This window comes from Fistularia commersonii, chromosome 12 (genome assembly GCF_037954325.1).
Source record: "Fistularia commersonii isolate RoL2024-O1a breed Wild chromosome 12, RoL_Fcom_v1.0, whole genome shotgun sequence".
In the NCBI taxonomy this organism is placed as follows: Eukaryota; Metazoa; Chordata; class Actinopteri; order Syngnathiformes; family Fistulariidae; genus Fistularia; species Fistularia commersonii.
In genome coordinates this window covers 18,888,547-18,914,842 of record NC_141295.1, presented here as the reverse complement: position 1 = coordinate 18,914,842, position 26,296 = coordinate 18,888,547, and the positions used below count along the sequence as shown (strand labels likewise).

Here is a 26,296-nt window from a genome sequence, read left to right as displayed (position 1 = left end):
CTCAAGAAGGTTGGAATGGGTGGAGAGAAGTGTCACGGGTACGAAGAAATAGAAGACTATGAGCCAAAATGAAAGGAAAGGTGGACAAGACCTACAGATGATGCTGTATGCTCTACAAACAGCTACCTAAAGACAGGAGGCAGAGCTGGAGGTCACAGAGATGAAGATGTTGATGTTCTCTTTGGGAGGGACCAGGATGGAGAGGATCAAGAATGAGTCCATCAGAGGGACGGCACATGTTAGATGTTTTGGAGAGAACAAATGAATGAGGCCAGACTGAGATGGTTGGGTCATGGACAGAGGAGGGAGAGTGAATATATTGGTAGACGAATGCTGGAATTGGAGGTCTAGAGGAAGACCAAAGAGAAGATTCATGGACATCATGAGAGAGGATATGAGAGGAGGGTCCAGAGAATAGGGTTAGATGAGAAGGTGGATTCCCTGTAGAGACACCTGAAAGGAAAAGCCCAAAGGAAAAAAAGAATTTGACACAGGGTGCAGGACATGTATGTCCGAGTCAAAGAGATGACTGAGATGGTTTGGACATGAAAACGCCTCTGTTCATGTCCAAACCATGGTGAAGATCTCGGTAGAAGGTTGCTGAAGGTGGAGCTGCCAGGCAGGAGGTCTAGATGAAGACCAAAGAGAAGTTTTTTGGACGAACAAAGTGTTCTGTACTATATGTAAAATAAATTATCACTGTATTTGGAGCACTTTTGGTTTGCAGATTTTTTTCTAACCTCTATTCAGAGAACCCTGAGGAGAACATGGATCCTCCACAAAGAAAAGCCCCACGTGGGGATCCAACCAGGGACCTTCTGGCTGCGAGGCGGAGGCGCTAACCACCGCACCGCCGCGCCCCTCCCAAAAAAATTGGACGATTCAATCAACCCCCCCCTTTTGTACGGGCAAAGTCTCAAATAATAGAACGATGGAATGCTACACCAGCGCACAAATCTGAAAAGCAGACTGGCTTCTCCTCTCGTCGTTCATGTTTTCATAACTTTGGGTTGTTTCACTGATTTGTTTGTTGGTTTTACTGATTTCTCTCCCCTCGTCTTATTTAATTCTGTCTTCGGTCTACCCTGTAAATGATGAATTACGGCGATATATACACCATAAATGAATTTGCATTACCTCGCCCGGGTTCGGAGCCCCCGCCGAAGTGCCGCAGCAAACAGGATAATCAATTTCTCCATTTCACTTGATTGCTTTCATTTTGTTTTCATTTCTTTTGCCCTCTCTTCCCAGTTTCACGAGATAATCCGCCAAGATGTGACTTCATGGTTCCACACACACACACACACAAGCTTGGGTTTTTACTGCACAATGGCCGCATGTATACCAAGATGATGTGTGTGTGATAAAAAGCATCTGGCCGCCACTTTCCAAATACCATTGCAGAAGGAAGAAGGAAAAGAAGAAGAAGTGATGGGAGGGAGGGATGAAGGTCCCGAGTGAGGAATTAGGGTAATAAAGTAAATAGATAAACTCCGTTCTTCTTTATCTCCAGAAAGGACTTCCAGCCATCAGCTATTTTGATTGCATCTGCTCCCTCCCTTGCCGTCCTTCCCATCCGTCCATCTTCTCGCCGCGACCCGGAATCGGTCCGTCCTCCTTCTTTCTCCTCGGATGAGTCATTTTTCTCGCTTTGATTACTTCCCTTCATTTCTTTTCTTCCCCCTCTTCATCCATCTGTCCCCGTTCATTTCCTCATCCCTTAATCAACACCGGCCACCTTTCTCTGGCTCTCTTATTAAACCAACACCTCATCTCCATCATTTTGCACTCAGCGCGTCAGTCAAAACGCTATTTTTAGGGTTCCGCCACCCCAACATTTGGGAAATTCATTTACATCAGTGAGAACGAGTGTGTTTCTTTATTAAGAGTCTGAAATTAAAAGTTGGGGAAAAAAATAAAAATCCCTCCTGACTCCAGACAAGGTCGAGGAAGGAGGACTTTCTCCTGCACGGCAACGACCTTCAGGCTAGAAGACGCTACTTTTTTCACACTGCGGCTTAAACAACGATGCGCCTGATTGATGGATTTTTGGGGGCAAACGAGACGTCAAAACATTTAGCCTCGTCACATCGGACCAAAGAAATGAGTGTGAAATTGTGAGGCCGTTCAATTCAGACACCGAAGAATACGACTTTAACGGTTTTCATGCTCAAATAGCGCAGATAGCGCAGATAGCGATCAGCTGGATAGAAAATGGATGGACTTTTACTTGTGTTATTTATTATTCGAAAAAGCATTTCCGGTACGTATTTGTGGATCTTACCGGTATGTTTAAATAAAAGTTAGAAAAAAAAAAAGTTTTTGATATATAAAATATCATGTTACAACATGGACACCTGCGGCTCACACATGAGTGCAGCCTATAAATGCTAATAGATTTATTTCTGGTTGTATTTGGCTGATATTTAGGTACACTTAATAGTCCGGTAAATACAGTAATCCCCACCAGGATGATCTAGGAAAGCGCGCCCAACACGTCGATCCCGATCTACTGGCAAAACGGGCCCCGCCTTTCAAAATAAACTCGACCGCACGACGTAAAAACACGACTCAACCGCGAGTCGCTGAACACGTGACAGTACAAGTAGTGTGGATAGCTAGCGTGTCAGTACAAATAGCTGTTAGCCTATCATCAGCCGCGATATCGACGCGCTCGACTGACATACAGTCCAGGCAATTCGAGATCTGGATACGAATACCGTTCCCCCATGACTGATGGATTTGGAAGTGTGTTGGAGGCTGGGCTACCTGTTAGCCGACTGAGTCCAGTCAGTGCAAGACGTCATCAGCGTAAGGCCAAAAATGGAGGTAACGTAGGGTAAGGTAAAGGCCAAAAATGTACATATTGTGCCATATATGTTCATGCTATTGACTATTAGCTCTGGCCTGCTGGTATTATAGCCTACAGCGACCGCTAATACTACAAATCCCAGAATGCTCTGCCGGTGTTTTGGCGTGAAACTCCCAACAGGGCCCGTAAACGCCCTCTCCTCTGTTGACAGTAGTCACAGCAACCTTATGCTAATACTAGCACCATGCTAGCCCTCTGAAAAATAGCAAAAAGAAAGACGGAAAACAGGATCTTTCTGGACGGCAGGAGGCAGAATATCTGTTTTGGTATGTAAAAGGCAGACCTGGTTGTCTTGGATGTGGAGCCGATGCGGCTCTAACCAAGGAGTACGACACTATCGAACCAAACACCGTATTCAGGTTTCATGCAAAACGTGTTTGGGTCCATATGAAAAGCTTCACTGTTATATCTGGTGGAAGACTTTTTTTTCAATAAACAAGAAGAGCAATAAAGGACTTGAACATTCCTGCACGTTGCTGCTCGGAGGAACCGAGGGTGGAGCTACGGACGTTAGCAAGCTGGATCCTCCTTTCTCACACCAACTAACTTCATATCCTCTCTGACTACGCCCATAAATCTTCTCTTTGGTCTTCCTGGAGGCCTCCTGCCTGGCAGCTCCACTTTCAGCAACCTTCTACCCAGATCTTCACCATGGAGAGTTCATGTCCTAACCATCTCAGTCATCACTTTATCTAGGTCATACATGTCCTGCACCCTTGTGACAAATTCTTCTTCTCCTTTAGGCTTTTCTCTTCTGACCAAAGTAACAACATCACAACAATATCACAACAATAGCACTTTCAACTTGCAAAATACATATTTTATTGCCTGTTTATATATTGTATAGTTATTTTATTGCCTATCTGTATATTTTATATATATTGTCTATTTTATACGGTTTTATATTTGTATTGTCCAGGACTACAGATGGAAATGAGCTATGAGCTATAATCTGGTACAAACACCTCTGTCTCTGTGCTTAATGTATTTGTACACTGTCCTAATAAACTTCTAAACAAACAAGCAAACAAACAACGTTGTTTCCCATCATCGTCTTTCATTCCGCAGGTTCCCAGGAGTTGGGCTTGATCTTCTGCCAGGCGTCCGCCATTGTTGTTTCTTTGCCGAATTCTAAGCATTATTCTATCGTGTTAGCACGTAAACGTTAGCCCGACGGTTATAAGTGTGAGGAGACCATCAGCGGCGGTCCTTCCCGACCTTCATGCACCTCCTCGTCCACCTCGGGTGGAGGCAGAAGGCCGCCTGCATGGAGCGGGGATCCGTCCGGAGGAAAAGGCGACGTTTGCCGAGCGCTCCTTCCTGAGGGAATGTTGAGTTTCTGCTGATCTGCATGGAAAGTGTCATCGAAAAACGGAGTAGTGATTTTCCGCCATGTAAACAAAATCCGAGTGAGTCTGAACAATTTCCAGATGAAACACGGACTATAATCTCATACCCCTTGTGTCTATTTTGCGGAGGCTGCGCGCCGTAAAACAATGACATAAAGCTCCGGGAGTCGATGCCGGAGGAAAAATCGCAACAAGTAGTTAGAGGGAGAAATGATCCATGAATTTAATTAAAAAGTGATTCCCTGGGTGGATTTAAAAGATAATGGATGCACTTCAAACATCCTGTCGCTACCGGAACCCTTTCTGCTTCACACAAAAGTGATCAGGAATCTATAAGGGAACCGCAGAGGGATCGGTAATTAGCGAGATCAATCATAACACTTGTATCAATAAATCTCATCAGTTACTAAACTTTGTTCTTGTCTGACTTCCTTCTCCAGAAGGTCTCTGGCTGGATTCCCTTCCCATGTGGAGTCTCCGTGTTCTCCCCGCATCTGCGTTGGGTTCCCACAGGTTCTCCGGGTTCCTTCCAAGGTCGTGCACGAGGTTCATTGGAGACCCTACATTGTCCAGGCGTGTGAATGAGAGCGTGAATGGTTGCACAACATGATCTTCTTCTTCTCCTTTGGGCTTTTCCCTTCAGGGGTCTCCACAGCCAATCCACCTTCTTCATCAAGCCCTGGTCTCTGGATCCTCCTCTCTCACACCAACTAACGACATATCCTCTTTGACTATGCCCATCAATCTTCTCTTTGGTCTTCCTCTCCACCTTCAGCAACCTTCTACCCAGATCTTCACCATGGTTTAGACATGAACAGAGGAGTGTTCATGTCCAAACCATCTCAGTCATCCCTTTGTTTGGGTCATACATGTCCTGCACCCTTGTGACAAATTCTTCTTTTCCTTTGGGTTTTTCCCTTCAGGGTCTCCACAGCCAATCCACCTTCTCCATCTCACCCCATTCTCTGGATCCTCCTCTCTCACACCAACTAACTTCATATTCTCTCTGACTACGCCCATAAATCTTCTCTTTGGTCTTCCTGGAGGCCTCCTGCCTGGCAGCTCCACTTTCAGCAACCTTCTACCCAGATCTTCACCATGGAGAGTTCATGTCCTAACCATCTCAGTCATCACTTTATCTAGGTCATACATGTCCTGCACCCTTGTGACAAATTCTTCTTTTCCTTTAGGCTTTTCTCTTCAGGGTCTCCACAGGGAATCCGCCTTCTCCATCAAACCCTATTCTCTGGATCCTCCTCTCTCACACCAACTAGCTTCATATCATCTCTCATGATGTCCATCCATCTTCTCTTGGTCTTCCTCTAGACCTCCAATTCCAGCATCCGTCTACCAAAATATTCTTCTCTATTCCTCCTCTGTCCATGACCCAACCATCTCAGTCTGGCTTCTCTGACCTTCTCTCCAAAACATCTACCATGTGCCGTCCCTCTGATGGACTCATTCCTGATCCTCTCCATCCTGGTCACTCCCAAAGAGAACCTCAACATCTTCATCTCTGGGTTGTACATCACGATAAAAAGTTGAAATGTGAGAGTGACGAGTTGTACGTCTCTATCTAAAAGAAATATTTCTATGTGAATATCTCATGTTACAATGTAAACACCTGTGGCTTGTAGACAAGTGTGGCCTCTATACGTGCACATAGATTTATTTAGTTATTTTAAGCCGGTGCAGCTTATATTCAGGTGCGGGATACCAACTAGATGTGGGGAGGTTTGGTGAAACACTTGATCACAGCCTCTGCTTTTAGTTTGTTGAATACAAGTAGCATTCCACCGAAGATCAGTCATGTTCCCATCTGCTATTTTAGACAGTAAGCGCTCTAAAAAGGCAGAGCCAAAATATCGATTTGCAGCAACAATCGTCCGCCGGCGGGAGCCGAGGCGAGGTCGCGGCAGCATTGACGACACGCCAAAGCGCAAAACAGGAAGGGTTTTTGCGCAGAACGAAAAATAGCAGCCGCCGTTTTTGATCTGTCCGCGCACGCCGGCCATAGTAACTCCGATAAACACAAATACGGCGGTGCGGAGCGCCAGCCAAGTCTCCGTAGCGCCGGCTGCTTCCGCTCAGATTTATACCCACCCTCTGGCTCGGATCAAAAGACTAAACTAAAACCTCTGGCCAGACACCCGGACCAAAACACATACGCTACGTCCCGCCTGTTCCTGGATGAGATCAAAAAGGGCCCTTCTTTGCACTGAGCCTATAGGTATAAATCAGCATGCAGAGGCAACACACACACACACACACACACACACACTCGGCGGTCGCATACCTGCGGCAGATCAGAAGCGGCGAGGTGAGAACGTACACGTGCAGAACAGTAAAGCTCCCAAAGTAAATCATGCTTTTCCGATACTTCATTTCCCCCGTGTTATTCCGCGACCGGCCGATCGTGACGTCGAGCGCCATGGAAACGGGCGCCCTGGGATGCAGGTGACGCCTCAGACAGGTGACAATTTGAGGTTCGGAAAAAGGTTCGGCCTTCAGGAGAGCGCCGACGCATGAAGTGCAGCGATCCCTCGCTGTAAAGCGGTTTACTTTTCACGGTTTCGCTACTTCACGGATTTGCATGGTGCATTGTGTTCTGCATTCTGATTGGCTAAAAAAGTCACTCCGCTTCTTCTCTACCTGTGCGTCAATTACGTCGCAGTTTAATATGTACACGTACGTAAAACAGCTTGCCAGATTTACATGACGTACGTGCAAATTCTCTCGCAATTTTTGAGTTTCTCTAAAACCCATAATGTTGACAAAACGCTCTGGAGCGACAAAAGCACCTGCGGCAGGAAGATGCTATCTATGGCAGATAAAGTTAAACTTCTGGACATGCTAAGGGAAGCTAAGAGCTATGCGGCTGCGGGTCGGCATTACGGAATGAATGAATCTTCCGTTCGTTCCATAAAGAAGGAAGAAAAAAACATAAGGACGACGGCAGCGATAAGTTTTAATAAAGATGCAAAAAGGGTTGCAACTGTCCGCGATTTTTTTCATAATCATTTTTAATTTTCTCTCTTTTAATCCAATTCCTCGGGTCGCGGTGGGCGGAGCTAATCTCCGCCATTTGAAGCCTTCTGTTGTCATTGATGATTAAAATTATTATTTGACAGTACAGAAGTTATTTGTTGAAAAAAACGTTTCTAAAGTACAGTACTTTGAAACAAATGATTGAGCCTGTAAAATGGTTTGTTCTTTCTTTTCAATGTATAATAGAGTATTTAATCGTATAATAATTGTAAAAAAAAAAAAAAAAAGGTTTCTACTTCATGATTTTGCCTATCGCGGGTTCTTTTTGGAACGTAACCCCCGCGAAAAACAAGGGTTTACTGTGTCTGGATTTTCTTCCAAAGAAGTAAAGACGAATTGATGGTCGTCATGAAGAAAACCATTCATTCTCTCATTCATTCATTCAATATCTACACCGGCTATTCTGCACCCAGGGCGGCAGCTATCTCGGTCCTGATTGGGCGAGAGGCGGGTTCACCCTGGATCGGCCAATCACAGGGGCGTACCATTTCACAAGCTAAGACAAGCTACAAGCTACCAGAGCTAGCCACTCTGCCATCCAAAGGCCATAAAGTAATGAATTAAAATGTATTTTTTAGTTTGTTCATTTTAAATTTGAAGATTACGGCGGTCTTGTAGCGTCCAGCATCAAACTTTCACCGAACCCGAAAAATAAAATGTGAATTTTTTTTTTTTTCAAATTCAAGACATAGGTATGTTTTACTGCTGCACAAAATGAACCGTGCATCGACGCACCGTCGCAAAACAACAACACTGACTCTCATCACGTTACGAATCCATATTGTTCATATTCGTCCGAATATTTTCTTTTTTTGCTCAACATAATTAGAATGACATACCGTCACCACTGTCACAAGTTGTCGCTCTTGATAAGCGACTGCATGCGTCAGTGAGAGGACAGAATTTTTGGTTTTCTTTTAAAAAATCCAACAAGGATGCAAAAAGATATGAGTTTTTTTACTTAAAAGTAACCTTTTTTGGAGTTCAAAATGTTTTGTCTCACGCAGAAATGTCATTTTGTTTTCTCTCCATTGTTCATTCATTTAAAAAAAAATGCAACACAGATTGTTTGAACATAGCATAACGGCAAAAAAAAACAACCAAAAAAAGATTGAATGCCGAGTTAATTCATTTTAAATTTCAAAAGTGGGGAAACTGATCCAAATGGAGCTTTGAGTGCTAAAGGAGGCATAGAGACATACAACTACGGACTCTGCAACTACACGGCATTTGGTGGCAAAAAGTCATTAATTTATTCATCAGACACAGAAAACCTTCCGTTCATCTGGACAATCGAAGGTCTTGGATGTTGGGAGGAACCCGGAGAACCCAGAGGAACCCCACCAAGCCCCCCTGTGGGAGTCCAACCGGGGACCTTCTTGCTGCGAGGCTAACCGCCCGGCTCCTGCAAGCTGCTAGCATTAGCATTAGCAAAACAGGATGCCCGGTGACAGAGCCGACCCCGAGAGAGGCAGGTCACATGAGGCAGATACACCATCTCAAACTAGCGTTGGCGTAAAAACAAAGGTTGGCGGTTTAATTCCAAGCTCCTCCCGTCCTCATCCAGAAGCGCCCTTCGGTCAAAACGGCGAGCGGCGAGTTGTGAACGGGGCGTCCGGCGGCAGATCCGTCTCGGTTTTTGCGCGAGAGGCATCGCCACCCGGGTTGTGATTTGAAACACGAACGCGGCGTTTTGTGTGAAACCATCTGAGACCAGCTGACGTTCTGTTTCTGCTAATCTGTATTTCTAGGAAAGGCGGAAGGGGAGGGGGGGGGGAAGGGGGGTCGCTGAGACGCTCGGCTTCTGTTTGCATAAAAGTAATCACCGCGTCCTTGTTTCATTGTATTTATTCTCTGCATTAACAATTTGAAACTTCATTAAGATGTTAATTTGTGTGACGCTGTTTCGCCGCCTGTAAAATTGAGAAAACTAAATCGTCCCGTTTGTTTTGTTTTTTTTTTTCACGACCGGGACTTTTCTATTCTCCTCCCGTCGTGAACCCGGCGTTGTCTCATTACGCCGGCGCCGTATGGAAATTCCAGAATTGCGGTATCATGGCGGCTCTAGAAGTTACAACAGCCTGGTGTATAATCCACTTAAAGGTTGCCAGTTTTAATCCCAGCACTTACTGAGACGTTCTGGATCAGAGGAGGACAGACACTTGGTTCACCCCCACAGCCACCAGTCTGCTCTCCAGACTTTCTAATCTGCTGCCGCTAAATGACTGACAGTACAAGGACTTAGCGGCATTTCCCAGGTGTGTGTGTGTGTTTTTTTATCTACCTGCGATGCTATATTCAACCATAAATAAAGGTTATATCACATCTAATTGAACTAAACGGCGTCTAAGTGGAGCAGCCCACCTCTTCGTCCCACGGGGGCCGCCGCGTAAAAGCGTATACGTTTAAGAAAGGCCGCGGGGAAAACGCGTAAATACGTTATTAACCGTGATACAGATCTTCCGAAATAGCGGAGGACAACTGTAAATGAAGTGATGGATTGTATCTGTGGCGGCGGACGTGGCCGGGGTCTTCTATCAAGGCCTAATTTCGTGCAGGCGTGACCATTCTCAGGCGACCGGTCTTCTGTTCGATTGAAACGCGGCGTCCAATTATTTCATCCGAGAAACCTTTTGGTTATAAAACGAAGAGGATCGCGCGTTCGTCATGATTCGAGGCGAAACGCTTTCGAGACCAGGGGGCGGCGGGTTCGGTCTTCCCGCTCCCCGGGGTTTGCGTCAACGTGTCCTTGAGCAAGACAATGAAGCGCTAATTGCTCCTGATGAGCTGGTCGGTTCCTCGGCTGTCGGCGCACGCCTCGCCGCACGGGCGCGTGCGATTGGGCGGACGAGGCGACCCAATTAAACCCTTTCCTGGCGCTGCTTTACGAAGGCGCCGCAGACGGCGCAGAGGACCCTCCACACATGTATTCCTTGACTCGCGGCGCTTCCACTTTACGGCATTAATCCCGGAAATAAATAGATTAAATTTGGATTCGAAGCGGCGAGGCTTGAAATGCGGGGAGGACCTGGCTGTGAGCGTACCAAGTGGCCCCGCTAAGGTCCGATCGTATGCTCGCCGAGCACCCGAGGCTTTTTTTTTACGTCATTTCTGTCATTTTTTCGTACTATAATTATGTTCTCCCTTTCATTTCCCTGCGGTCTACTTCTCTTTCTTATTACTTATGTATGACTCGAGGCTGTTCGAGGTTCGGTTAAAGTATGTATTTCTTATTTTCCATATTTTCCGATACTTGTATGCTTCTGTTTTTAACTTAATATTGATGACCCGGCTACCTCCACTGCACTGTCCACTTTCTGCTGTGGGACCTTTAAAGGTGAATTATTTCTATTCTACGTTCTCGCCTGGTTCTGTTTCTCGATACATACGTACGGCAGTTTGTAAAATCGCCCTACAATCTGCAACACAACTGCAAGACGTAGCTCCAGTAACTCCAGGCCTCGTCAGAAACCTTCTCGGTTGGTTTCCTTGGGTTTTCCCCGTAATTCATTGCGCGTTGGGCAACAACGCCGGGCTTGAGGCGGCAAAAATCATTGGTTATAAATTCTATTGCCTATTGAGCACCGGGTGCATAAAGTAACCGCGTTTTATGAACCATTGCATCTAAACTGGACGTAATGGTGTGTCTGCTGTCGCTGTGCAATGGAAAACACACACACATTCAGCGAATACACAATAAACATGGCTTCCTAAACAGCATTACGACCTCGCTCCTGCCTACGCGCCTCTGAAAAAATGTTGGGTTTTTTTTCGTTTTTTTGGGAGATGTACAGAAAGGTAGAGAGGGTAAAAAAAAAAAGATTCAGACTGCAAAGCAAAATAAGCAAAAAAAAAAAAAAAAAAAGGCGATACGGAAAGAACACACAAAATAAATGAAGAGTGAAAAAGAAGAAGATCCCGCTTGGCTCGTATTTCAAAGCTCCGTTGGAAACTCCAATAAAATGCATCTTTTAGGCGAGAGAGGAAAGTCCTCTGACTGGGCAGAAGCACGCACATCTGCACACACTTCTTCACCACACACACACACACACACACACACACACACAGCAGACGATCCGCCTGCTTCTTTGTGTCGTATTGATTGATTGCTCCTTAAATAGCCACATAGCATTAGTGGCGCTACTCGACTGGGAAACCCGAGCCGACTCACCCCTTCATGACGTCACCAACCCAGATCACCAGTTACCAGCACACACACACACACACACACACACACACCCAGGTGATTATTTTCTGCTCCTCCAAAAGGAAAACAGTTGGAAGTGCAAGAACGTTCACGTCAATCCGGAGGACCGAGGGGGGATTAAAGGGAATAAATCTTCGTTTATTTCGGGTCACATCATATTTCCCCTCCACTTGAGAGAACTAGTTACAGAGGAGGACGAGGAGGGAGTTGGAAAATCGCGCTGTTTTGTTCAAGCCGACGCAGGTGTTGGATCACCTTGACAAGGGTTTTCGTGATAAAAAAAGACGACGGCGGCTAAACGCAAAAACAATGGGTTTGCAAGAGTCTGTTAGCGCTAGCTGGAGGTCGTCCGCAGGTTGTCGGAGATACTGCGATCCAATGCTGAACCCCCAAGGTTAGCGATTAGCAGCGCTACCGTGCAAGGCGCTAACCACACCATCGAAAGGAGGGCGGGAATCGAACCGCCGACTTTCCGCTCTACCAGCCGAGCCAGACCGTACGCGCATCCAAACAGTACTTATCAAAACTCCGACCGGCACTTTCATTGTGCCACATAAGAATTTATGAGGTATGTCCTCCACGTTGCAATTGATTTCTTCATCCACAGGCCTCTTCACTAGTTACACCTGTAAGATGAAATATAATCCGCTTCTACAGCTACGCAATTTATTCTGTCTTATGAAGCTTATAGTTGTCCATAACCATGTAATTGTTTGGTTTCTGCGACAGAGTATGAAAAACCGAACCGCCGCGTTATGCTTGTTATTAACTCTGGAACGGATGCCGGTGTCGTAACACGGCCCATTATATTGAAAGACCGCTTAAAATCCGAACCTTCTCCAGTGCGTCGGGGTGATTAGAAACGCCTCTCCTGGAAACACGGTTCCAGGGACTTCGCGGCGTCATCTCGACGTCGGCTCCAGCGCTTTAAGAAAGAGTTGAGTCGCTGAATGGTATTAGTTTGCAACCAACGCAGATGCTAGCTGAGGCAAGGGCTACATGAGGACACCTCGCTTATAAACTTAATTCAATGCCAGATAATCCCAAAAAGCAAATACAGGCTCCCAAACCGGAGACCCTACAAATGGCGTCGCCGTGCAAATCAACCGACGGATATCTGCAGTGTTTTTCCACATGAGCTTCAGATCAGGTGCAAATCAAAGCAAAGCACAGATAAGTTAAGAAGCGTGAGCGAAGCGGCGATCTAAACGTCCTCCTCCTCGGGATGAACTTTGGAGCCACGGATCCTTCAACCCCACGTCTCTCGCGCCGCTTCGACGCCTGCGCGGCGTTATTCTTTTCATTATTTCCAGAAACGTTTCTACATTCAAAGAAACGGTGGAAGGAAATCCAAATGTGACGGGAATAGACGAGTGGCGATCGGGCTGCGCTGCTACGACGACCGTAATCAGGCGCGACAAGGTTTGTAATTGACCCCCCCCATTACAACACGCTTAAGCAAATGTCCACATTTAACAGTTTGACACTGATTTGAGGGAAGGACTGTGTGTGTGTGTGTGTGTGTGTGTGTGTGTGTGCACCACTGCGTGACAAAGTCCGGCTCGCCGCTCGCTCTCCAGCCTCTCGCCCTCGCCATCCCGACGTCCTATCGCTGACATCAATTCCCTTAATCATTCCCCGTGGTCCAATCAGAAGCCGCCTCTGGCCTGACTCAGCCAATGACATGTGTCATGTCAAACCCATTCATATTTATAGATCCAGCCCAACTGGGTCGGCGTAACATCCCAGAGTCCATTTGGCCTACTTTGTCGCCCAAAGATGAAGACACAAAAAAAAAAAAAAAAAAAAACGAAGAAGACGAGGGCTCTATTTTCTGACCAATCAGGAGGCGGCTCTTCTGTTGGAGACGTACGTACGATTGGCCGCAGATGATGAAGGGAGCTTCGTTTCACCGCCAGCGTTGGCCATAAAGACCACCTGCCGGCGCCGTTCTGGTGGTCACCATTAGTAAACAGACTGTTATGTAACCCCTTGGACCGCTTTTACACGAATCTCTCCGTGTCTAAAAAAAAAACCTGTTGCCGTCAGAAAACCCTCACTTGCCTTTTTCGATCTCCCGCCGCCGTTACCAAGCGAATTCTGAACTCCTCCCGCTCGAGGCGTGAAAACACGAATCCCGAGCCGCGACCCTCGCTGTTTCTCGGAGGGGAATCGCCGGAGAGGTTCGTCAGCCGGACGTCAGAACCCACTCGATGAGACGAAGGTAGTTACGAATAAATAAAGCAGCGCGGGGAGGTGAGCATATGGGGGGGGGGGGGGGGGGGGGTAAAATGCTGCCGTCACTTAAACCCTAAAATGAAAGATCGATGAGCTTATTTAAATGTGCTCCCGGAGACGAGAGCTGGCTCATATAAAGCCTCGCATTTATGAGGGTGTGGGCATCGATTGACAGCAGAGAGGGTGTCGGTGGCGGCTGGGGGGGGGAGGGGACGTGGGTCGGGGCGGGGAGAGATCAGGAAGATCAACCTTGGCTCATGAATTTCATCCTTTCCCTCCTAAAATAAAATGTCCTAATAAATGCAGGGGATAGAGGGGTCGGAACATGGAAAATCTACGGCCTTTCGATTGGCCCGCTGGCACAGCTTATCGGATCAATACCCCCCCCGCCCGGGCCCGGATCCCTTTCAATCATTCCGGCCTCGACGCCGCACACAAACGCGAAGCCGGCGCCCGTCGGTCCGGTGAAAACGGGGAGGACGGACGCCGGCGGGACCCCCGGGTGACGAGACCTTGACATTACGGCGGAGGGCGGAGGGAGCTGACTCTGCAGCCGCCCCGCCCCGCCGTCTGCCGCCTCCCCCTCCGCAACCCGGGGGGTGCGACGGCGAGGACGAGGAGGCCGAGAGCAACTTTTGACACGCACGGAGGTGTTGTCATACCGTCACCATCGATTGAACTGCAGGCGCGATTTTGTGAGTGACGGCAGCCGCTGCGCTGCGCCGCAGCCCCCGCTGGATTTCCTCTTCTTCACTTCCTCCCCCCGGTTCACACCCCTTCTTCCCTGCACTTAAACAGCACACACATTCTATATGCCTTCACAAATAGCTCACACATGCACACACACACACACACACACACATTCCTCCAACCCCCCCCTCCAAGTCTCAGCCTACATTTTGCCCGGTGCACCATCTGTGACCCTGAGAAAACTTGTGTGTTGACACCGGTCTGACCTTTTCTTTTGCTTTTGTTCAGCCTATCTGACATGATCCCATGAGGTGCGCACACACACACACACACACACACACAGATGTGCACATTTCCATCACTCCCTCAAAGAGAAAACACATAAATGCATGTGACACGGCGACATGCAGTTTCCCGCTGGCGACGAGGGTCAGGGATCGATACCTCATCATATCTGTCTTGCTCTTCCTCGCCGTGTTGAACAATTACTCCACATGGAAGCCCTCTGCAGCCACCGGTCCACTCAGACACCTGCACCAGCGGCCAGGTCAATGCCCGGCTTAAATAATTGCATTGGGTGTTTGTGTGTTTTTGTGTCAGATATGGACCTGTGGTTAAGCATGGGGGGGTGGGAGTGTGTGTGTGGGGGGGGATTATCAGTAGTAAAGGGCACACACACACTACCTTAATCCTGCAATCATCATTCTGCACAATTCAGCACAAACAACAACCCTCCGGCTACAAACTGTTGCTGGTGTAATGGAACCCCCACTCCCCCCCCAAAAAAAAAGACAGATCCCACCAAGAAGCCGCTTCCCCGGGCATCGTGAACCACCACCTCACCGCTCCTCTGGAGGAACGGCGGTGCAGATGGTTTGGGGGTTGGAGGGGTGGATGAGCTTCATCCCCGAGTTGGGCTCTTACCTTGTCCGTGCAACATGTGTCCGCCGCCGGCGAGCAGCAGCAGCAGCAGGAGGAGGGACGCACCGCGGCGGCCCCCGCTCGCCGGGGCCCCGGGGCCCCGCATCGGCCGAGGGCTCCCCGCGGCGGTGTCCGCCGATCCCCCGGGGCTGCCCGCTGTCATCGCGGAGAGGAGGGAGGGATGGAGGGATGGAGGGAGGAAAGAAAAGGGGAGGGAGGGGAGCTTTGCTGCAAAGGAGAAGTCCGGATAATTCGCAGGAGGAGCGGGAAGTGGAAGTTGTTTCTGCGGCGCCGCTGCTCGGCTCTCTGGCTCCGCACCTCCGGAGTGCACGAAAAAAAAAATGAAGAGGAAGAGGAGGAGGAGGTGGGGGAGGAGGAGGAGGGGGGTCCTCGTTAATCCGCCTCGGCGGCGATCCCGCACGGTAATCTCGGTGCGCCGTGCGCCCGCGGACCCTGCGGATCCATCCGGATTAATGCGTGTGAGTGCCGGGGCTCAGCCGCCGATCCGCTCCGCGATCCGGCTCACAGCCGCGGCCGCCTCGGCGTCCTCTCCCGGGGGGGGGGGGCGTCGGTGTCCGGCGGGGCATCCGGCTGTTCGGCGTCTCTGCCCGGGGATGCCCCCCCTTCCGCACACCGGGGGAGCGATGGAGGAGTGGGAGGGGGTGGGCTTGGATCCCAGGTATTAGACGGAGCCCTCCGGAGGGGGGAGGGAGGGGAGACGCCGCGCTTCCCCGGGCCAGGAGCCTCCTGCGTCGGATACGGGAGAGGCGAAGTTGCCGCTGCGCGTAACGGCAGTCCGGTGCGTCTGAACGTGGCACAACAGGTTTTTACAAAAATCGATCAAAATGACAGATAATCACAAAAAAAAGAACCCCTTCGTTTTTTTTGTTTTTTTTTTTGCGGAGTTGATTTCAACGATTTTCTTTCGAATGGGGTTTTCGGCGGCGGCGGCGGAGGTTCGTTATTCCCGTCCCGCTGCGGGGACACCGGAGCCCCGACGCGGCTCGACGGCTCCCCGGACGAAAAGTCCGCTTTGGATGGAAGAACCGCTGAATCGTCTGGATCCGGTTACAACCGAGAAGGACTTGTTGTTTCCAGTTTGTTTGTTTTTTCCGTGTTTCTTCTTTTTCTTCCTCTCTTCCGCGGGATCGACGGTGGGAACCGACCGGGGCGACGCGCCTCCCGCGACTGAACACCTGCCACTCTCTCTCCGCCGCGGAGGAGAGGGAGCCCCGGGGTCGCGTCTTCCTCCTCCTCCTCCTCCTCCTCCGCTTCACGTCCGACTCGTCAATCCGACGATCTTTCCGGACTTTTTAAATGTTATTCCGCATCTCCCTCCCGTCCCGCTTCTCCCTCCATTAATCTCCCCCTTCTTTTCTCTCCCGAACTCGAAAAACTTAACTTTCATTCAGTAGCATCCCTCCGTTCTGATTGGCCAGCGCCGCCGCTTGCCCCCGTCCTATTGGACAGTCCGAATCGAAGGGGGCGGGGCTTAATGTGATCGCCAGGGAGCGTGACGACGCTCCAAAAAAAGAAAAGAAACACCCGCCGCGAGCACTTACGCATGCGCAGACGCAAGGAAAGTCCCTAGGCTGTCAAAACCATAATAATAATTATAATTATAATAACAATGACGATAACAATGATAGTAATGATAGCACATGGGATAATAATACATAAAAACAATAATAATAATGAAACCAATGATGATAATAACAATAATGAAACCAATGGTAATTATGATAATGACAACAACAACAACAACAACAACAAGTGGTAAATGGACCCCATTTATAATGCGCTTTTAATCACTCGGCGGCGATTCTTAAGCTCTTCACGCTATTTCACATTCAGCCATTCGTGCATGGCCAAGCCGGGCCGTCGAGAACATTCGAAGGTTTAGTGTCTTCACCAAGGACGCTTAGATATGTAAACAGCCTTCCGGCCACGCTACAGACGACAACAACAAGTATCGGACAACTTGCGACGAACAGGCATGGCTACATGAAAAGCACGGGGGGGTCGATTTGAAAATAATATCCCTCTAGAACTCTGTGACGCACCAGTGGAGGCCCGGCTCCACACACGGCCACTTGTTTCATTAGCCTACAAAATAAGAGCCCTGGAGCCATATCTTAGAGCGAGCGAGGACCTAGTTTCATGTGGTGGGGGGGTCATTAAATGGCACATTAATATTTAAGCCTACAACACAGTGACCTTATCTTTTATTGCCTCTATAAATCCATAGAGATGGACTTTCTATCCCACGAGTGGCCAAATAGTCTCCCTCGCCGTCCCCGACACTCTCCTCAAGCACCTTCACCTCAGCGCCGCCGTTTATCTTTCCATCCAGGCTCATTTCCCCATTGGCTCCCGAACCCCTGTTTCCAGCACTGGCTACGGTGCCGCTCGAATTTTCCAGAAGTTTCAGAGGCCCGGTTTGCCCGGGCGGTCTGCGGCGCCAAACCACGGAGCGTGATGTTTTTCTGCAGCGCGCGTCAAATCCCTGAAATCGGCATCTTGTCGTTGAAAAATGTGCTCCGGTCCCGTCGACCCCGCCTTTCTATTTGATCAACTGAAACACTGCGTAAGCCGGCGTCAGAGCGTTAGCACGCAAGGGCTTTCAAAGAGGAAACTGAATGGATTAGTTGGAAATATGCGACGGGGCTGCACGGCGGCGCCGTGGTTTGGCCTTGCAGCGAGAAGGTCCCTGGTTGGACGGCCTCGGTGGTGCACCGGAGACCCTGAATTTTCTGCAAGTGAGCGTCGATGAGTGGCTGTGCGATGTAAGAATGAGAGGGTGAACGGTTGGATGTCCCTTCTTGTGACAGGGCGAACCTCTCGCCCGATCGCGGCCACGATCGTCCCCGAGCGAATGAGGGGAATTAAATTCGCTCATCGTACGCTCAGTATTCAGCGTGAAGAGGAAAAAGCAAACTTTTTTGAACTTTAGATTCGTCGAGCGAGTAAAATCACCGGAGCCCGAGACGGCATTTTCTGGGATATATTCAAGACCTGAGTCAATATCCTCGATGATATTGCTTTCTAATTCCGAGGAAAGCGGTGCATCAGTAACGCACCTGAACCTGAATGATGAACAGAAACTCCTATCATTCTAAACTACTTTCTTTCATTTCCTTCGATACTTTCACCCCGACGAGCGCGTAAGCGGCGTTCTAATGTCATGGCTGAGCTCGCTGTTTGTTTTGTCTCTCTGCGCAGGAGACCGCTGCTCATGTAGAACAATGCAAATGTAGCCTGAGGTCCGACGGACGCCGCCGAACACGGGAGACTCACATTCTGAGGGAGATTTTAGTAAAACAACTCCATTTACCTCCGGGTTCCTCCTACGGGAGGTTCACCGGAGACCCGACGTCGCCCAGTTGGGTGAATTAGGGTGCGAAAGGCAGCTTTCTTCGCCGTACGAGCCGACACGCAGAACCGACCGATACATCACATTCAGCCGTTCGGTGTTTGCAGTTTTGGTGTTCGTGTCTTCCAGTCTTTGCTCTCAATGTGCTAGAAACCTTCAACACACACACACAGAATGAGGTTTATTCATTGATTCTACTGATTTGCTGTTAAACGGCCTTCCGTGGTGCCCTCGCCCTTGAGCGGCGTGTTTGCACAGAACAGGCGTTTCCGTTCCAAATATCACCTTTGACATTTGATCGATGATTTGATGGATTTTTTTATTCATATTTCATCCGATCTGCTGTCACTTCTCGCGGCGTCACGTGAGACGGCTTCTCGAGCCGCTTCCCCGCAGCCTGCCGCCGTTCAAGCCGAAGCCGGTTCCTGATGTCGGAGTAATGATTCGTGATTTACTTTAAGCTTACATTTTAGCTGCGGGGGGAAATGTATTATGGAGGCGTCCCGAAAGGTGAATCGAAATGAGGTCGGGGATTCTCCGAGGAGCGTCTCCGATGCGGCGGGCCGCCCGTTTTTCACCTTCGCCGGCGGATCCCGTTTCGTAAAAAACCTTGTGAGAGGTAATGATTTAAAACAAAATGTAAAAAAAAAAAAAAAAAAGACCTCATTAGACAGACCTCCTCGTCAAATCGCCACGGAGACAAAAATCTCAGCTAAAAAACCTTGGAATTCCAGAGCCGTTGCTGTTTCCTTGGCGTACGGGAGAGCGTACCTTCTCTTCAGACTTGCGACTAAATCTAATAGAGGTAATATAAATTCAAGATATTGATTAAGGAAATGAAAAAAAAAAAAAAACAGTAAAAACTTACATGTGTCGTGAACCGAAAAACATCTACAAACCCCTCCGGGCAGCCCGGCACCGCCGGCGTCCGGAATGAGACGGAAAATAATCGGCGAGCGTCCGCTTCTGTTTTCCAAGGGTAAGAATGAACCGCTGTCGCAAATAAAACCCTCCTCTCACGCACAGCGATCAATTTCAACAAGAGCCGTCAAGGACACGACACCGGGGTTCGACGGCATTAATTCGATAAAAGTGAATTTAATCAACAAGTTTTATAATTAAATCCTCCGAGGCTCCGACTGCCTGCCGTTTCTTTTTGCATCGGGACGCGTTGAAACGCTGTTGCTCACATGGGTTCCTGTCTTTTCATGTCTTTTACACACACACACACACACACACACACACACAAACACGTGCCCACACATGCGCACAAAGATTGAGCGGTCATAGCTTCTGATTCTGCAGCCAATTTAGCCTCCAATTACCTGTGTATCCAGTACAATTACCGCTGCATTTTCTGCCCTGAATCCATCTATTTTCTCCATATACGCCAAAACACCGGCGAGAGACACGTATAATTACAAACACACACACACACACACACAGACACACACACATATATCTCTGCACACCGGACTCCTTTTGTGATCTCACCCCAGATGGATATCAAATCTGACAAGTGTGTGGACGCTTATCTCGACAAACGCATCTACATCTGCCCAACACACACACTTTCTCTTTGTCTCACACACACACACACACACACGGTAGACAATATGACCTCCACAGAGGGCTGTGTGATAGGGCTGAGCGATGACACCAATCTGTTATTGTCTCAAAGGTAAACACCGGGACCGTCCCCTGTCTCTTTAACACCTGTTTGACTAGGCTAATGACTTCTGTCGGGCGAATCAGCGCCGCCGCCCGTGCACGCACAAATCCGCCCGTGCACGCACACAATCGCCGGCGCAAAACACAACCCCACGCGGAGTTAATGAGTTGCTTCCTGCAGCTCGGGCTGTCATCGCGGTGGAGGAAGATAATGTCAATATTAACTGACCTGTCATAGCGGAGGAGCGCTGGGAGGATAAACACAACGGGGGAGCGGCGGCGGCGGCGGCGGCGGCGGCGCTTGGAGAGACGCCGAGGTTTCACAGCGGCGCCGTAGGACGTTGGCTAACAGCGTGGTCTGCTCATCCGTGTTGCTTTTTAGAAATCGCGTTCCCCCGGTGACACAAAAGGCTGTTTATTTCCTGGCATCGCAGGGGGGGGAAGGCGTCACGCCGTGTTTTCAATCCAACCCCGGCCCGGCAGGAGGGCTGACTGTCGGGACCTTCTCGACCCGGATCGGACTGGTGCCTCGCGACCGCCAAAGCGATGTGAAAACGCAATGACCGTCAGTTGAGATCGGTGTCTCGGGCTGACGATGCAACATTTGAGGAGTTCTGATAACTTGATGGGATCTGGGTTGGAGCGGGACAGAACCGGATCATTCGTTCTTTCGTTATCCTTCAGGCGGGGTCTTCCAGGTCCGTCCTGGACCGGTCCATCACAGGGACACATACCGGGACATACAGCCATTCCCCCTCTCATTCACATGTCTGGAGAATGTAGGGAACCTCCTGCATGTGTTTAAGCTGTGGGAGGAACCTGGGGAACCCTGAGGAACACCATGGGAGACATCCTCCACAGAGAGAGGCCTCCTGTGGAAATCCAACCAGCTGTGAGGAGGAGCTACAAACCACTGCCCTCCTAACTGGACTTATTTTACTTTCAAGCATACAAGTTTTGCCACCTTTGCTTTGGAAGTACACAAAGTTGTGTGTGTGTGTGTGTGTGTAGAATACCACAACACATTCACTGCTTTCATCGGGGACTGAGATGTTTAGCAACTGAGGGAACGAGAAGCTCAAACCAAACGGGTGTTTGACTCCTACAACCAGAATGATCAAACCCCATCCACGGGCCGGCGGCCATTCCCGAGCCCCGCCCCCCTTTTGTGTGCAACTGTGTAGTTTATTGTCCTGCCCCATTGTTGCCCCCAGGGGGTTGCGGAGGGGAGGAAGGGGGGGGTGAAACCGCATACTTGCATTTCAAGCAGTCGGAAACCCGATCCCTGCGAAACCAGCGGCTCCACCTGTTCGCCAAACTATCTCCTCAGGGCTGAGGGTGAGAAGAAAGAGGGTGAGCTTTCATGTAAGGACGCACCTGTAGTGGACTCGAAAGGGCGGAAAGAAAGCTTTCTGGGTTTCTTTTAAACAACAACAAAAAAAAAAAAAGGGGGGTTGGGGGTTGTCGCCGGGGCGACGGGGCTGCAGGGAGGAAAGAGAAAATGAAAGGATCTCGCCGCCACGGAGGATAAATCTGCACGCCTGATCTCTCCGGGCGCCGCCGCGGGTCGAACCCCCTCCCCTGGTCCGGAGCAACAAAGCGGACAGCTAATCTGGACCCCGACCCCGTCCCCCCGCAGACCCCTTCAGGTGCCCGGCCTGACCGCCGGACCTCGCAGCCGGCCTCACCCGTCCAACTATGAAACTCCTCCAGGTGCGACCTGCGATCACACGCGATCTTCCGACCTCACGCCGGCTCCAAAAACAGAGAGAGGAGGTTTTAACCGGAAAAACTAAACATGTGTGTGTGGACATGTGTGTGTGTAGCGGCGGGAACCCGGGGGCTTCCTGCCCGCAGGGCGCGGATGCTGTCGGACGCCCTGCGGGGAAGTGAAGCCCCGCCCTGAGGGAAGCTTCACTTCCCCCCTCCCTGCAAACACACACACGCTCACACACACACACACGGGTGGAAGTTAGCGCGCTAACTAGCCCAGGATTTCTGCACCGAACGCGTGAACTTTAGGTTTTGGGCCGATGGCGGAGGTGTTCCTGGGCGAGCTGACCTTCTGAGGGAGGCCCGTCCGTCTCGCTCTTGGAAATCTGCAGAGTGCTAATTACCGTTTCGCCGATCATTATATTGCTCGGCTTCGACTCGACCGGGATCGATGCGTCGCTGCCTCGGACTGGAACTCGGATCCACTTACGTATTAGGCTTGATATGTTTTTCAATATTTCACCGCCGATTGAAGTCGACGGCGTTCGGCGCCGGGGATGCAGTTTGGAAATGTCAGGATATGATTATCTCGACTCCATCTCCAAAAATACGCTTTTTTTTTTTTCCCCCCATCATAGAGCGAGCGTTCCCGTCTGCAAACGCGGCCGGCGATAAAGAGGAAGCAGAAAAAGGTCAGACGGGAACGAGGTATTTCCCTCGCGTCTGTGTGATGCACCGTGGCGAGGGCTCACGGGAGCGCCGTCGGCGCCGCCGCCCGTATTCGCGGCGTGCGCACACCGCGGGCGGTTTGCTCATTAGGACGATCTGGGTGACAAACTGCCAGAATCCTCCTGCTGTTGCAGCTTTCCTCGCCATCGCAGCTGCTTCTGAATAGAACGGCGAGCGATCGGCGAGCGAGCGGCGCCGCTCCGCAGGGAACCACCTCGGGAAGTGGCCATTTTGAAAAAAACGCCACAAGTTCCCTTGTTTTTTGTTTTTTCCAAAACAAAAGGCCCTTTTTGAGGGCGCTTTGGATTTTATACTGCGGACGATACAGCATTTATTGGTATCAATGTATTTTTATATATAATTTCAATTATTTTTACGCCAAAATAAGCATTTTGGGTGGCGACCAACCGCCTGTAGCGACGTTCTCTGCGGCGTTTGGATGAATTACAGAGGAAGTGTTAATAAGAGTGTGGGGAGGGTTTGAAAGCTTTAACATGTGGAAAAATAATAAACCCGGTCGCTACGACGACCTCGTCCAGGGGTCGTCAACCTTTTACCGCTCAAAGAGGCATTTGGAGCCGTTTCTACACAGTAAAGAAAACAGCAGGAGCCACGCTTTTGAAATTTAAAATAAATTAAAACGGCATTTACCTTTTTTGGGATTTTTTTTTTTTTTTTAAATCTATGAACAACTGCGGAGAAAACGAAATGATATTTATCCATGCGACAAACTGAGAAAAGACTTTGTGTTGAAGGGTTTCTTCTCAGTAAAATACTCAATGTCTATTTCAGATTTTCTTGATTTCTGAAAAAAAAAAAAAAAGCCGAACTTAAATTATTTATCACCAACCTGTCCTCTATTTACTGGTGCGTGCGGCCGTTTATTAAGAGCGACAAAAAGATTTGGACAGATTTGGTTTAGATGTTACAAAATTGCCATAATCGTCTAATCTAAAATTACGTTTTAAAAATGACCAAACTAAAATAAAATACATTTCAATTAAATACTCGGGTAGGGAGTCGCAGGTTGCCGAGCCCTGATCTTAGGGCTACTACTGACGCAGCTCGGTGTACCTTTCTTGTGGCAAAATGTAGCTACTAGTACTGCTATGAAATTTACACAAGATAAACTGTCCAGTCACCTGTTAATTTACCAATTTAATGTGTCACCTTAGGACTATAAAATAGAGGACCATCAGTCAGAAGGAAAGGAAGGAGTGAGCAGATGGAGAGGAACAGGAATCATCAGTCCATCAGAGGGACGGCAGATGCTAGATGTTTTGGAGAGAAGGTCAGAGAAGCCAGACTGAGATGGTTGGGTCATGGACAGAGGAGGGAGAGTGGATATATTGGTAGGTGCTGGAACTGGAGGTCTAGAGGAAGACCAAAGAGAAGATTGATGGACGTCGTGAGAGAGGATATGAAGGTAGTTGGTGTGAGAGAGGAGGATCCAGAGAATAGGGTGAGATGGAGAAGGTGGATTGGCTGTGGAGACCCCTGAAAGGAAAAGCCCAAAGGAAAAGAAGAATTTGTCACAGGGGTGCAGGACATGTATGACCGAGACAAATTGATGACTGAGATGCTTTGGACATGCACACTCCATGGTGAAGATCTGGATAGAAGGTTGTTAAAGGTGGAGTTGCCAGGCAGGAGGTCCAGAGGAAGATCAAAGAGAAGATTGATGGATGTAGTGAGAGAGGATATGAAGATAGTTGGTGTGAGAGAAGAGGATCCAGAGAATAGGGTGAGATGGAGAAGGTGGATTGGCTGTGGAGACCCCTGAAAGGAAAAGCCCAAAGGAAAAGAAGAATTTGTCACAGGGGTGCAGGACATGTATGACCGAGACAAATTGATGACTGAGATGCTTTGGACATGCACACTCCATGGTGAAGATCTGGATAGAAGGTTGTTAAAGGTGGAGTTGCCAGGCAGGAGGTCCAGAGGAAGATCAAAGAGAAGATTGATGGATGTAGTGAGAGAGGATATGAAGATAGTTGGTGTGAGAGAAGAGGATCCAGAGAATAGGGTGAGATGGAGACGATGGATTTGCTGTGGAGACCCTGAAGGGAAAAGCCCAAAGGAGAAAAAGAAGACTGTGTCACCTTGGTCATCATTGCAAAAGTTGCCCCCTTTGATAGTTTTGTGTCACACACACACACACACACACACACACACACACAGACACACACACACACCTGGCTGAGCCGCTCAGCGGTGCGTGTGTTTTCCCTCGACACGCTTCCCACATGGGCGCCTCATCGCCACTATGCCTCCACCCCCCCAACACACACACACATACACACACACACAAACACACACACACACACACACACACAAGTGTGACTACTCCGTGTACATGCTGGAACCCATCTGCTCCATCAGGAACCGTGTTTGTTGGATTTCCTCCCCCTCCGTCCTGGAGAAACCAGCGTGAACATCCTGAGCTCCTCCTCGGCCTCCTGCTCCACCAGGCCGCAGAGCCACACTGCCCCCCGCAGGATCATCACGTCTTCCATCTTGGTACGGTGGAGGAGAGCTATGTGGCAAAGGAGTGTGTGTGTGTGTGTGTGTGTGTGTGTGTGTGTGTGCAGTCAGTACGGCTGTGTTAAATACATCACAATGCAAATGTAAGCAACCTGGAGGGAGTGAGTGCTGCATGTGTGTGTGAGTGTGTGTGTGTGTGTGTGTGTGTGTGTGTGTGTGTGTGTTTGGGGGAGGGGTGGAGGTGGAGGTCACAGGGTCAGTCTTCTATGTTAAGCAGACGACCCGACCCTGAAAGGCACAATGCGTGGGATGGAGAGCTGAGGACTGGAGTCCATTTGTTTTTTCTTTCTTTTATACGAACACCCACCCACACACACACACACACACACACACACACACACACACACACACACACACACACACACACACACACACACACACACACACACACACACACACACACACAATTAGCCAGCGAGCTGAACACCTGTCTGCTCACCCGGGAGAAGATCTCATTGGCTCTGGTTTTTACAAGCATTTTAGGGGTTTAAACATGCAAGTGTACCTCTGTGTGTGTGTGTGTGTGTGTGTGTGTGTGTGTGTGTGTGTGTGTGTGTGTGTGTGTGTGAGGTCTCAGCTGCTCTGGTGGAGAATCAATCCAATTGAAAACACTTTATCTCCACACGCATCAGTGTCTTTCCCTTTTCCTCACATGCTCAGTGATTATTCAGCTCCATCCCTCCATCCATCCACCTAACTAGTAACCAACCTATCTATCTATCTATCTATCTATCTATCTATCTATCTATCTATCTATCTATCTATCTATCCACCTAACTAGTAACCAACCTATCAGTCTATCTATCTATCTATCTATCTATCTATCTATCTATCTATCTATCCATCAGTAATCTGTCATCCATCCACTCTCTCGTCTACTTAATCTATCATCTCTGTTTTTCCGACATCTATCTATCATCCATGCCGACTTACCAACCCAC

The 26,296-nt window shown here is 49.1% G+C and overlaps 1 protein-coding gene across 1 annotated transcript in view; it reads right to left on the bottom strand.

Annotated features, from left to right (window-relative positions):
- sdk1b (sidekick cell adhesion molecule 1b) overlaps positions 1 to 15,488 on the bottom strand; it is a 276,904-nt gene extending 261,416 nt beyond the window's left edge. Inside the window, exon 1 of the mRNA XM_086156189.1 lies at positions 15,329 to 15,488. Within this exon, the coding sequence (XP_086012315.1) occupies positions 15,329 to 15,488 (160 nt within the window). The remainder of the gene's footprint in view (positions 1 to 15,328) is intronic.
- Between the last annotated feature and the right edge of the window lie 10,808 nt (positions 15,489 to 26,296).